Raw genomic sequence first — 13,440 nt, 5'->3', positions numbered from 1 at the left:
ACCTCTCCTTTTCCCAGTTTTCAGTTATAAGTTTCTTCACAGATTTCCTGCAAGTACCGGCAAGTGTGAGCCTTCCCCCTTTTCATGATGGCTGATAAAATACCATCTTTGCTTTGTCTGAGTGTAACCTTTTCTAGCATTTCTAGCATCTGGTAGTGTTCAGATTAAACTGCTCCTTTGTTGAGTGGGTGCTTCCCAGTGGTGGCCAAGACTTTACCCACTCTCCAGGAAGAAGAGCTTTTACTACTTGAAATCTGTTTTAGTCAAGCTGTGAGGTGTTTAGTTTTATGAATAGATGCTTAAAATGAACTCTTCCTGTTAATAATGTGGGCACCCTCACATAATTTGAAAGACAGCAACTAAGAAACTAAAGATGGAATAGAAAAGGCAGTGGTGGAAACATGCTCACTTTCCCTGAGTGAGATTAATATGTCTGTAGTAAAATGCTGAATGACTGTGCCTGTTCTGTTCCTGCTTTGTGGCCTGAAGCTTCGACAGAAGTTGTCTCATCCAAGGCTTTTTTATTTTTTTTCCTTTCTGCAGGTCAAAAGAAATAAATCTGTATCCTTGGTTTGTCCTCAGGCACTTCTGTAATAAACATCTTTTCTCAACACTCATGTCATGTACTTCAGAAAGAGCATGATTTACTATCAGCTTGTATTTTATCAGAAAAGTACTCCATGTGCTAAGGTTTTCTCTTATTCTGGATAGTGAGAGATGAGTGGGGTCCCCTGAGATCCCTAAAAAAACCCAAACCAGTATTGTTGCTGGTATTGATGTGGTACAACAAATGAAGATAAGAGCAGTTATGTTTTTAAAAAATTATTTTTTTAGTGCTGTGAGAAAGATTGTTGCTTTTAGCCTGATTAGCTGTATTCATTTTCACCTTCAGGCTCTCCTGCAGCACTAAAGAGAGTAGAATAATATGTTAAGGTGATGTCTAGAACAGCTCTGGTGTCTTCAGATTCTCTCTTAGGTATAGTGGGAGGCTGAACAGCACACCTTTTCCCTCTCTATGGTCTGCATGAGATAATTTCTGCAAGTGCGAAACTACAGGTTATATCAGGATGCTTTCTCAATTCCATTAATTTCAGTAAAATTTCAGCTTGTTGAAATTGTTCCAAGTCACACTGCTGCTTTTAAAGGGGTCTGAAGTAGAGTCCAGGACCCACAGTCAATCAAGAACATGCTTTAAAGAATACCTCAATTACTGAACTGAATCCTTTTCCAGTAGAAGGTGTTGTGATGTGACTAGTACTGTGTTTATGTTGGATACTCAGAGAAGTTACATCAACTTAAGATTTTAAATCAACATATGCAACATATGTTTAAATCTCCCATGAATGTTCTTTAAAAAAAAAAACAAAGTGATTTTAAGTTACATACTTGAATCCTTTTTGTGGAGATCCACATGAGACTTTAATATGCTTTGAGTGTATTTGATTTAGTTGATTAACTTTTAAGAGAAGACGAGGAAAGAGGAGGGTACAGACATCTTTTTCCTTCTGTCCCCTTGGGCTTGTGCATACTTCCTATGCAGTGATCATCAGATGGTGTGGTCTTCAGGCCGCCATAGGGATCCACATACACAGTACAGCCAGTAGGCATTTTTGCACTGATCTTTGTTGCTAGTAAACATCTGAGCTCTCATGGTAAAAGCTGAGTTCGCTGACCCACTCAGTACAGCTGAAGTGAGGAATGTTGTTGTACTCAGATTTTGCTAGTCCAAATGCTTTGTTCAAGTATCACAACGTAAAACTTCTGTTGCCGGAGAAATTTGAACCCTCCTGTGTCATATCTAGGGATACAGACAGTGTGGAACAGCTGTTACAGCCAAGGTTCATTGTCTACTCTGAAGGGCAAATGTTGCATGCACAAAAACCAGCTTCCTTTTTTTATATTTGGAAAGTTATGACCTCGTCCAAATAAATTTGCCCCTCCTGGTATTAATGGTTAGAATTCTTCTGCACTTTTGCTTCTCTGGTGGAGAGAGAAGTGGAGCTGGGAGAGAGAAAAGCCAGAAATCAGACTTTCTGTGATGAGCTGACGTGCAGTCTGTGGGTGAATTCAAGGCATGCTCTGATAAGAGGTGGAACTGGGTGGCACAGTGCTAAGCAACTGTATTGATGTAACAAGGTGAGTGGAAAACAAAATTCATAGTTAGGGAGTGTAGGTTTAAAGATGATCAGCATTAGTATCAGCCAAATTATCAGTGTTCACAGAATTCTATTAGTAGGCACAGGAAGGGCTAAAATAAAGCTATTGTTTGTCTGGTACACTTTATACAAGTCATATAACCCTTTGAGAAGGTTCCAGTAATGAGATTCTGCTCTTGGTTTTGGTGGTGGTTTTTTTTTTTTTTTTTTAACTCCCCAGTTGAACCATTTTAATAGATTTCAGTCAGCTGAAACCCCTGGAGTTCCAGGGCTGTGTCCAGAATTGCACAAATGCTAAAGAACGTGTGCCTGGATAATTGGAGAGGGGGAATAGCTTGGGCAAGAGTGGCTGCTGTTTTCCAAGGCCAGGAATGAGCACTGTTTGTGAGGGTGGCTGGTGGCTGTTACCATTAGAAGCCTCTTAATCTGCAGTTCTGTCTTCCTGAGGGTCACTATGAGGAATCCCGTTTCAGATGTGACCTCCATGCAAACAGTTTCGAGGTTGTTAGGCAGAAGATCAAGTGCCTTCTTTGGTATGTGTGATCAGCTATTACCGTGGCACCATGTGGCACTGGGCATGGTCAGTGCATGCGACCCTGTGCAGTGCACCAATCCCAGGCAGGCAGATGTCAGCTCCCCTGCATGCTAGCCTGTTTGTATATTTACATTTCAGTGCCTACAAAATGTGAATAAATATTCTGTGCTGCAACCACAAGTTAATCTGTATCTATTGCAGTGATTACTTAAAAAATTTTGGTGTACTCAATCTGCAGAGTATTGCTCCCTCGCGTCTTTTTGGCAGATCACTAGCTTGAGTTCTGTGCTGTGGCCACTTGGTTTATAATTTACTGTCTGGAAGTAGTAGTTGGTATGACTGAGGTTTCTCCGGCTCTGTGAAATTTGCTACAGCAATGCTGCAAGTTGGTATTTTTTCTAGATACTTTATGTCTTTGTGGGGATTTCTAAATGGCTTACAAGGTTGTAACAGTTGTTCATAACAGTGTGACCAGGCAGGTGAAAAGAACATGTGTTTAGGCCACAGTTTGGCATATTTGTGTAACTCTGGTGAAAGCAGGTTTGTACTGAAGTATCTCATACTGTGAAGTAAAAAAGCTGCGTTCAGGAAAGAAGGTGATGTCTGGGAAAGGAATGTAACAACTAGATAACGTATCATAGCATCTTGAATTGCTGTGGTTTGCCAAGGCACTGACTTGGATGGGAAATGTTACAGCTGCAATTTATTCTTAGATGAGAATATGTGAACAGAGTACAGTGGACTCGTTGTGGTCATATCCAAGTAATGATCTCCTGCTTTATCTGTCAGGGGATATCCCAGTGTTTTCTGTCTTCAGCTACCCTTAGACTTTCCCATGAGAAGTGGATATGCATAAAATAAAGTTCTCAGCTTGGAAGGCACAAAATAAAGCTCATCAGGAGCATAGCTGGCAGGGAGAGGAAGGAAGCAGTTTATTTTGATCATGATCAATCGTAGAAGCGTAGAGTTTGCTTAGAAGAGGAATAGCTGAATAGTTCATGCTGTTTAAAGAAGATGACACCTCAAACTTGATGGGCTTGTGCTTGGGATGGGTATCCGCAAAGCTGGGAAGAGGAATCTCGGAAAATAACTTGTAGATGGGAATGTGAAAGGTGATATGTTTTGGGGCGGGTGGTGTTTGCAGTCTGTTCATTTGCCCACCTTTCTGCCTTCCCTGGGCATTCAACTTTTTATCTAAAAACTTCCATTGTTTTGTTTAACAGAATTCTGAGAATTTTTCTTTCTTTTACAGTATCTTGCTGCTTTACACCCTGGACCTTCCTTTGTCACCATTTCTGCTATCTCTCCATCTCAATCTAACTTCTAACTTGGTTGTTGTCTTCAGAATACGTGAAATGTGATTTGTGCTGGAATACTTTAAAAATCCCCCATAAATGTATTCCACATAATAATATTCCCTGAATAGTCAATGAGACTGACAGGTGAGATAAATTAATTCACTCTTTGGCCTTGCATTAACTGTTTGTAACAAATACTGGACTGTGTGTATCTCTTTGCACCAGTCTCCAAGGCTTGTCAAAGGATGTGCATCTCAGACCTTGTTTGGTTTTTTTTGTTTTGTTTGAAAAACTGGGGCAAGGGAAGAGAATGTTACTTGAATGAAGACAGGAACATCCTGTGGGAAACCAACAACAGATCTGAAAATCAGGCCTGTGATTATCTCTCTTCTAAAAACAAATCTAATCGTGACTGGGAATGTTGCCAGACACTGGAAGAGAATTGTCCTTACTATTAAATCGTTAGGTTGTTCCTTGGCATGTGTTGGCCTAAGCTAGTGCTCCCAAAAAAGGCCTGGGCAGAGTTCAGGTCTTAAGAGTGTCCTAGGAACTGTTCCATATAGGCAGTTTGCATGAAGTTAATCTTTTCTGGAGATTGAGAGATGTTTCTAGAGTGAATTTAGGCCCCTCTATGCTAGTTGGCCTTGATAGTGGGAATATCTCAGGGTACCTTAACTTGTATAAGTGAACTTAAAAGTCCTAGGTCCCAGTGGAATGCTCTATGCAGTAAACCATTAGGATAGCCAGAAAAAAGAAAAGATCTCTAACTAAAATGATGTTTACAATAGAGTCTACTTTAATTTTTTTTTTGGTGGCGACCCTAACAAATCTTTCTGAAATCAGGAGGGTTCCATGTGTCTCTGATAGTCAGGGTTTGTAATCTTAGACTGTAACATTTTCTGGCTCGAGTAAAGCTATCGTATTTTCTGTTTTAGTTTAATTGTTTTTAATTTTGAATGCAAATACCTGTCTGTTTAGCTTTGGACCAATGCCACTTAAGAAATGGGACCACGTTGTCATGGTGGTTTGTGGATCACAGAGGCACAAAGGGCTGTCTAGAAAGAGCATAAAGAAGAGAAGAGTGCAGATGTTGAACTTCCTTTGTAAACCACGTGGTGCATCCATATTTTTCACAATGCTCTTACCTTCCTGCAGACCTTTTATCTCTGAGGACTTGTTACAAGTAGATTTGTAGGGGAAAGGGCATGACTAACACAGACTGTGCAGTACCTTTTTGTCTGGTACAGGCCTTCTGTGTGGGGCAGATACATTGTGGGACTGTGGGATGTGTACTTTGTATGCAGGACAGATGCCGTGAAAATGGCTTCGATTTTTCTTTTGTGTTTTAGGGACACTAAGGGTGTTGAATAACCATGAGCAACCCTTTTGTACGGATTGTGGAGCCACTGGACCCTAAACAGCCTCTGAAGAAGTTCTTTAACCTGAGCAAATTGGAAGATGTGAGATACGGTACGTTGACAACATAAGGAAGGCATTTCATTAACATTGATGAACAGAACCTGAAGAGACATTGCAACATTGGATGATATTTGGTCTCTGGAGAGAACTATGAATTCAAAAGATGGTTCTTGAAAACAAAATTTTAGCAAAATTTAATTCTGGAAATTTAGAACTAGAGGAATACTGGCAAGATCACAGTATTATTTTCTCAAAATGCTGTGCACACAGCAGTCTTGTTTTTCTTGAGTGGATGAGGAGGACTAGGCAAAACTAAGAGCACAAGTTTTGTCATATATTGCTGTGCTACTGTGAAAGGCTGGAAAGGACCTAACACCGATATGACTGAATCATCCAGAAAGATTGTTCAGCTTCAGAAGAGTAGTGGCTAGAAAATCCTTTCTGAGGAGGCTTTTTCCTTAGTTCCTCTGACACTTCCTGAATGTACTTAGGCATCTGCCATGTGGCACTGGTAAAAATCTTACAATCTGTGCCACTGACTTAGAAAACAAGTATCTATAGCTTAGAGCTGTTTCTGTGGGTATTTTTCCTCTTTCAGAAAGGAAACAGGTGATTAAGGAGAATTCAGGAAGCAAGAGGAGGACCATTTTCTCTGAACGTCAGCAAGGCATATCCATTGCAGGCTCAGATAGCGTGTAAATGAGGAATCAGTTAATGTTGGACTTGATGTGTGAAAAGCAGAGATGAGTCTTAAGAAATAGGCAAATACATGCATGGTATTACCAGTTGATCCATTCCAGGATTCTAGGAGTGATAAACTCCAGATTCTTTAGAGAAAAAAGGATGCAATTCTCACTATCCAGCAGAAAAATGGAATAACTTAGGAATAGAAGAGTGGGGTGGAGAGAGGGGGAGAAGATTAAAAAAAAAAACCTAAACAACAACAACAAAAAAACAACCAAAAACCTCTGAATGATTCTGAATGACTGTGTCCTGAATAATAGTTGGTGGGTTTTTTTACAATAGCAGTAGTAAGGTGTCACTGCGATTAAGTGACTTTTGTGTCTTGGGGGCCCTGTGTAGAAAGTTGGGACAAACTTCTTAAGATATTTTTGAATGTAAATATTCTGAGAGGAAATCAAACAGCTATTATTACAGTGGACCAGGGAAGGAGGGACAGAGAAACTTTTATTTTTTTTCTTCACACCCATTGCTTGTAGTAAAGCTGTCAGGACTGCTCCAATAATATTTTGTGTCATCTTCTATAAGTATTTCTATCTTGAAGTAAAAGAAGATTAGCAGATGCACAGTCTTACTGCTGTTCAGTTTCATTCTCTGTCTCTGGAGAAGAAGAGACTGCCTAGACCACTAAAGCTATGCTTTCCAACATGTCAGATAGAAAATTATGTTTTTCTACTGCATTTGTATGCCTGTGTTCAGTGGCAAGAATGAGAGGAAACTGCAGAGAAACAAGGTGAACACAGCATGTTTTCAGAATAGTATTGCTGTGAAGGATGGAAGACCTGTAGAAAAGAGTCCTTTTCAGCAAAGATATCTACTGTCTTACAGGGACTGACATAATAAATCTGCTCAAAGAATTGAGTGGAACAAGTCAGTTAGCACTGACCTCCTGACAAAGCTGGAGGCTAGAAAAGGGTATCTGATAATTTGGGATATAGCCTTGTGAGAATACGGGGGCAGCACTCAAGGACCTGTCTGCCCCAGGCGTGGAACCCTGCACTTGCTGACATATGCCCTAAGGTAAAAACTGAACTTGTTTTTTGCCTTTTACCCATGCAGCACACCTGCCGTTTTCTATTCGAGTCCTCTTGGAAGCAGCGATCCGTAACTGTGACGAGTTCCTAGTAAAGAAGGGAGATGTTGAGAATATTCTCAACTGGAAAGTGGTTCAACACAAGAATGTTGAAGTGCCGTTTAAGCCTGCAAGAGTTATTCTGCAAGACTTCACGTGAGTCTGATGCTCTCCAAAGCTAGGAAGAGGTGCTCTTGAAAGTGCAGCAATGTTCAGCTTGGGGTGGAGGGATGAGCTGAGGGAAAGAATAGCAGTGAAATGTTTGGAAAGAACTTTTTCAGCTTTCCTGGGTGTCATGCTACAGACAACACTTAGAGAGGCAAACACTCATATTAAGAGCATTAAATTAAGTGCTTCTGGGATGGAGGAACAGATATCTTTATGAAACTCTTCAAAACAGAGAGGAAGAAAATGGGATGGATAAATTGCATCCACATGAGGGAATTCAGAGTTTAGGGGTTTTGTTGTTGTTTGGATGGGGGTTGTGGTGGTGTCTCTCTCTTCTCCCCCCGCCCCCAGGGCTCTTGCTTTCAATTTGCTACCCTTTTCAATTCTCATTTATAACCCACATCACTATTTTCTCTTCTGATTTGATATTATTGAAAATATATTTTTTAAAATTTCTCTGCTATTGAAAAAATGAATGGCTACTTTTTTCCGTAAATACAAATTCAGATTCCTACCTAATGGACTCTGAAAACCACAGCTTGTGGTTACTCCCCATGTGTCAGCATGTAATAGTCCCTGGTAGATGTGGAAAGTCAATTTTCAGGTGGAACAGTAATTTGACTTGCAAGTCCACCGTCCTTTGTCCCTTTGTCCTCTGCCTTTGTAAGAGAGTTCAGTTCATCTGTGGTAAGCCCCATGCTTAGTATGGGGTTGTTCAGCCTGGAGAAGAGAAGGCTCTGGAAGACCTGATAGCAGCCTTCCAGTACCTGAGGGGGACCTACAAGAAACCTGGAGAGGGACTTTTTACAAGCACGTGCAGTCATAGGACAAGGGGTAATGGCTTTAAACTGAAAGAGGGTAGATATAGGTTAGATCTAAGGAAGAAATTCTTCACTATGAGGGTGGTGAGGCACTGGAACAGGTTGCCCAGAGAAATTATGGACGCCCCATCCCTGGAAGTGTTCAAGGCCAGGCTGGACGGGGCTTTGAGCAACCTGGTCTAGTGGAAGGTGTCCCTGCCCATGGCAGGGGGTTGGAACTAGATGATCTTTAAGGTCCCTTCCAACCCAAACCATTCTATGATTGTATGATTCTGTGCTGCTAAGCTGTCAGTTGATTTTATTTCTCAGAACAGTAAGGTATTTTAGCTGTCATACCTTCTGTTTTGCATTTTCCCAAAGGTTGGCCAAGGGCTAGAGACCCAGTACAGCTCTGCTCCTAAAGACATTAGGAAAAATTGGCAAAGCCTCAATTGAAAAAAGTGCTGATTTCCTCGCTATTTTTTACCCGCTGGCTGTTGCTAACATTTTAAAAAGCTGGAGCACAGAGGAAGCCAAACTTTCAAGCAAACGTTATTCCCTTTGTTACTGCACTTCTTTCTTGCCCCCTACTCTCCTGCTGAGTTTTAAAAATTCTCCTATAAGTCTGCAGAGCAGCTACGTTCATGAAAAAAGAGCTCTTGAACAGGCTTCTGAGTAGGATCTTTTGGAAAAGGCAGCTTTGGCAGCTTTCCAGAAGCCATTCAACAATTACATTCACATCCCCTGGATTAGAATTATCGAATTTCCTAGAACTGATCATTCTTTAATTATCCTGAGTTCTTCTAAGACTGTAGATGAATGTTGTGTCTGTTCCTTTTCAATTGTATAACATTTGTAATCTGGCACTTCCACTCTCTTCCTGCCACCCCTGTCCTCCCCCAAATCCACCTAGATAGCATAACATAGCATTTTCCGTTTTCCTTGGAATATGCATATCCTTGGACAACAAACTGCTTCAAACTGCTGAACATCATCAGTTAATCGTGTCAAGGTTAGATAATGTGGACCCTTTTTTCTATTTGTTTTTGTAAACACTCAGGATTTTCAAGGTAAAATTCTGTGGGAATTACAAAGCCTTTTCTATTCTTCTTGCATTGTTTCTGATGTATTTTAAAATCAGAATAGCTTCCTTCTAATCAGAGTTGAAAACATAAACTCTCACTGCTTTGGGCTGCTTTTGCAGAAATGTAGTGTTCTCAGTGGGTTACTGAATGATGTGAGATCCTTACGAGCACATCAGACAGCTCTTTTTGTCTCAGCAGCTAGCAAAATCGGATAGGCTGCTATGCAAGAGGGTTTCCCAAACTGATTGAAAAATGTCATGGTAGTACATACCTCTGTAGAAGCTGAGAATGTATGTGCTGAGAAGCACCAGAAGCTTTGTTAAAATAAATACGGAAACATGTATGATCTGTCGGGTGAGATGGGTGTTGAAGTGCCAGAACTTCTGTTTACTCCTTGTTTGCTTATGCCTAAACTTGGGTTGGAAGTGGAGGATGAATGAAAGACTCTCATGTGCATTACTTTGACCGTCTGTATAGTTTACCTACCTCACTTAGGAAGGAAGGCTTAATTTAGGGATTTAGAAATCATTTTGGATGAATGAGACATACAAACATAGAGAAAAAGGCCTGTTAACTTTTTTCTGAGTCACTTGGAGTTCAAGGGCTTGCAGAATTGTCACAAGATATGTGAGAAGGCAGAAATGTGAATGTTGGCCTGTAGCCTGAAAACGTGATGTTTGAATGTTGTTTGTGATATAAGGTCTTTTGTCAGTGGTAAGTACAAGAATTTGTTAGTAAAGATGAATGGTACACGTTATTTCTGCCTTTCATGTTTGTCGAGTGATCTGCCAGGGTAGTTAAATCCACTTTTGAAAATACAGTTATTCTGCAAAAATGTTCTGCAGTCGTGTCCTTTGTAATTTAAGGAATCTGATGCCCTGCTCTGTCAGTTTCACTTGAAGTGTGGAAGGTGCGAAACAGCCCTAATTATGGAGAAGATTCTCATGCGCTCTGCAAAACTTGGAAGAGATTACCCTTGCGTTAAAATCAGCTAAGTAAACATAGCAAAGAATCAAAGAAGGGATATTGTTGTTTTCCCCCTCCCCCCTTCTTTTTTAAACAGACTGGGGAGGAGAGAGAGGAACAGAGCAAAAGAAGAGAAACCAGTTCAAGGTCCCAAAGGAATGCTGACTAGGACTAAGTTTCCAGATTCCCAGCCAAGCATGTTAAACTGCTTCTGTTACTTGATGAATTTTAGGTTTAGCTTTTCAGTCTTACAGTGCTAATGATATAGATACAGTTCTGTCCCTTCTGTTCTTCTGACTTTGTCTTCCCAAGGGTACTGTCTCTGCCATGGAGTAATGATCCCAAGACTCAGGGTAAGGCTTGTAGTTTGCTTTGTATGGGACAGTAGGTGTCTGTTCTGCATCTCAGGATCTTGGTTGTGTTTGTTTTGTTGGTTTTTTTCTTTTCTTTTCCAGATTATTTCACCTTGCCTATTTTTCTTCTGTTTTAGTGGGGTACCTGCTGTGGTTGACTTTGCTGCGATGCGTGATGCTGTGAAGAAACTTGGTGGGGACCCTGAAAAAATTAATCCTATCTGTCCTGCTGATCTAGTGATAGATCACTCCATCCAGGTTGATTTTAATAGGCGGTAAGGTTACAAAATAGCTCTTACTTCTTAACGGTAGTAACGAAGCTGGATCCAGTTACTGATAATAAAGGCAGTTCCATTGGTGATATTCTTAGCATTTGGACTATAACATCCTAGACTCTAAGAAGTGTTTAAGTTAGACTGTTGTATCAGTTGCTGTGAATTAGACGGGGAAATTTTGTTTTTTCTGTGGTGCATCTCGGCAGCACAAGCCTGGACTAAATGTTAATAGAAACAGGCTCAGTCCAGACCTGTGGTGATCATGATTTTCCATAATAATACTGTATTATTATTAGTTGCTCAGAAATAGCTTTTTTCCACATGTGCTTTTTTGACCCCGTAGGGCTTTTTGGAAAGGACAAGCGAGAATGTCTCCTTTCTTCCTTATTGATGTAAGAATAGACCTGAGCTGCCCTAGCCCAGCTCTGAGGAACTGTTTTCTAGTTCAGTGCCTCCATGCAGAATAGCACAAGACACTGATTAATATGGCCCCTATAAGTACAGGAAAGAAACATAATGCCATTCAATCCTCAGCATGCTACAAAGAGACGAGCACTCACTAGCACTCACTAGACCCACAATGAAATACAGTGCCTCTGCATAGGGGACCTTCTGCCCTCCACGATATCTAAACATGGGCCTACTGAACTACTCTTCCAAACAGATCCTGAAATTACATGTTTCTCAGTAGTTTCCTTCCATCTTCCAAACTCCTGAAGTTTTTTGGTTTGCAGTTACCTTGCCTGCTAGAAGACTCTGCGTATTTATTGTCCTCTGTAGATTTTGGTTTTGAAGCAAGCTGCTTAAGTTACAGCATTGCAAAGAAGAAAATTCCTAGAAGGTAGAAATTAAAGAACATAAAGTGCCAATATTTAGAGGTTTCTTTAGAATAAAAATACTTAAATTCTGAGCAGAAATGTATTGCGAAGCCTGCTTCACAGAAGAATGTTGCCAGACAGTTTTCAAATATAACTTTTTTCCTACTTTTTTTTAAACTGTAGACTAGTATGGATACAAATGCTCACTGATGCCATTTCATAGTTGGCAGAGGAGAAGAAGGGCCAAAAATTTTTGATTTGTGTAACTGCTGAAAATCAACTCCCTTTAACTTTTTTCTAGAGATGCTGTATCTATTCTTAATATTAACATAACACTAAGGAGTTTAGAAAGAGACACAAAATTGGAAATAATAATCTAAAGACTGGTCTCTGACGTAACGGGTGTTCTAGCACTAATCTATTAAACTAGAAACCTAACCTTTTTTCTTTCTGGTTTGCATCACATTTTTTTAAGATCTTTGGGAAACAGTGTATTTCTTTGTGAACAAGATATGATTTCATTTTTACTGTAGGACAAAATCAACTATTATGATTTGTTTTCTGTATTATTTTAATAACATTCATTTTATGTTATCAGTAGTATCCGGGACTTAATTTAGATAATTTTTTGCTAATCATTACTTTTTGTCACAGCCTTATTTTATTTCTATTAGGCTACTGTATATATGGAGAGAACATTGGCCAGCCCTACGCTTCAGTTCTTTCAAACTCTTCAGAACTGAGTTAGGCAGCTGATTCAAGTGAAAAGTTTTTTAGCCCTGTCTGCTTTGAAACACAGGGGCTTCAGGCAGCACTGTATCATCAGTGATAACCTCTTTTTAACTGAAGTTGCAGGGCAGTTGTGTTCCAGTTCCCGTTACTGCTTTGCTGATTGCTTCTGATATAGGTGTTGGAAACTTCACATTGCTGTAACATGTAGTGTAGCTTTTCCCAAGCTACAAGTTTTAGGCCTGCCACATATATAATGCGCAGATTAGCACTCACATTTGAACCGGACTTCACGTATTAATAGTCTTAAGATTTCTTAAATCCTTTTCATTGGTTGCCTGCAGTTCACAGCCACAGTGAGATTAAAAAATTAGATTGATCAGCATTAACATTAGCTAATAACTCTTCTTTCAACCTTTGGGTATATCTGACCAGACATAAATTTCAAGTGGATACTTTTGGTTCTGACAGCTGATTATTTTCACTTGTAGATCAGACAGCTTGCAAAAAAATCAGGACCTGGAATTTGAAAGGAACAAAGAAAGGTTTGAATTCTTAAAGGTACCGAAATAATTAATCCTATTTGCATGGAGAAAAATGCAATGACCAAAAGTTCTTCCAGTGCTCATGTGCATTGAAAATTTTTTACTCCAATTCCTTCTGTTTCAGTGGGGCTCTCAGGCTTTTAAAAACATGAGGATTATTCCACCAGGCTCTGGGATCATCCACCAAGTGAACCTGGAGTACTTGGCAAGAGTGGTGATGGATCAGGACGGCTACTACTATCCAGACAGCGTGGTGGGCACTGACTCGCACACCACCATGATAGATGGCTTGGGAGTGCTTGGCTGGGGTATGTGCAGTAGTGTATTGTGAATAGTTTGTTGGCTGACTAAGCTGTGTTTCAGACTCAGTGAGTTGACCCTGGCTGGCAGGTTAGCCCCCACTCAGTTGCTCACTCACTCCTCCTGCCAGCAGGATGGGCAAAGAGAATCAGAAGGGCAAGTGCAAGAAAAAACTCATGA

The 13,440-nt window shown here is 40.3% G+C and overlaps 1 protein-coding gene across 1 annotated transcript in view; it reads left to right on the top strand.

Annotated features, from left to right (window-relative positions):
• Nucleotides 1–13,440, top strand: part of ACO1 (aconitase 1) — a 38,383-nt gene that overhangs the window by 5,640 nt on the left and 19,303 nt on the right. The window contains exons 2-6 of the mRNA XM_072860531.1: nucleotides 5,339–5,459; nucleotides 7,209–7,377; nucleotides 10,731–10,868; nucleotides 12,907–12,976; nucleotides 13,085–13,268. Coding sequence (XP_072716632.1) covers nucleotides 5,363–5,459; nucleotides 7,209–7,377; nucleotides 10,731–10,868; nucleotides 12,907–12,976; nucleotides 13,085–13,268 — 658 coding nt within the window. The 5' untranslated portion in view covers nucleotides 5,339–5,362. The remainder of the gene's footprint in view (nucleotides 1–5,338; nucleotides 5,460–7,208; nucleotides 7,378–10,730; nucleotides 10,869–12,906; nucleotides 12,977–13,084; nucleotides 13,269–13,440) is intronic.

This window comes from Ciconia boyciana, chromosome 4 (genome assembly GCF_034638445.1).
Source record: "Ciconia boyciana chromosome 4, ASM3463844v1, whole genome shotgun sequence".
NCBI lineage: Eukaryota > Metazoa > Chordata > Aves > Ciconiiformes > Ciconiidae > Ciconia > Ciconia boyciana.
Note: the sequence above shows the minus strand (reverse complement) of the source record. Positions and strands in the feature narration are given on the sequence as shown.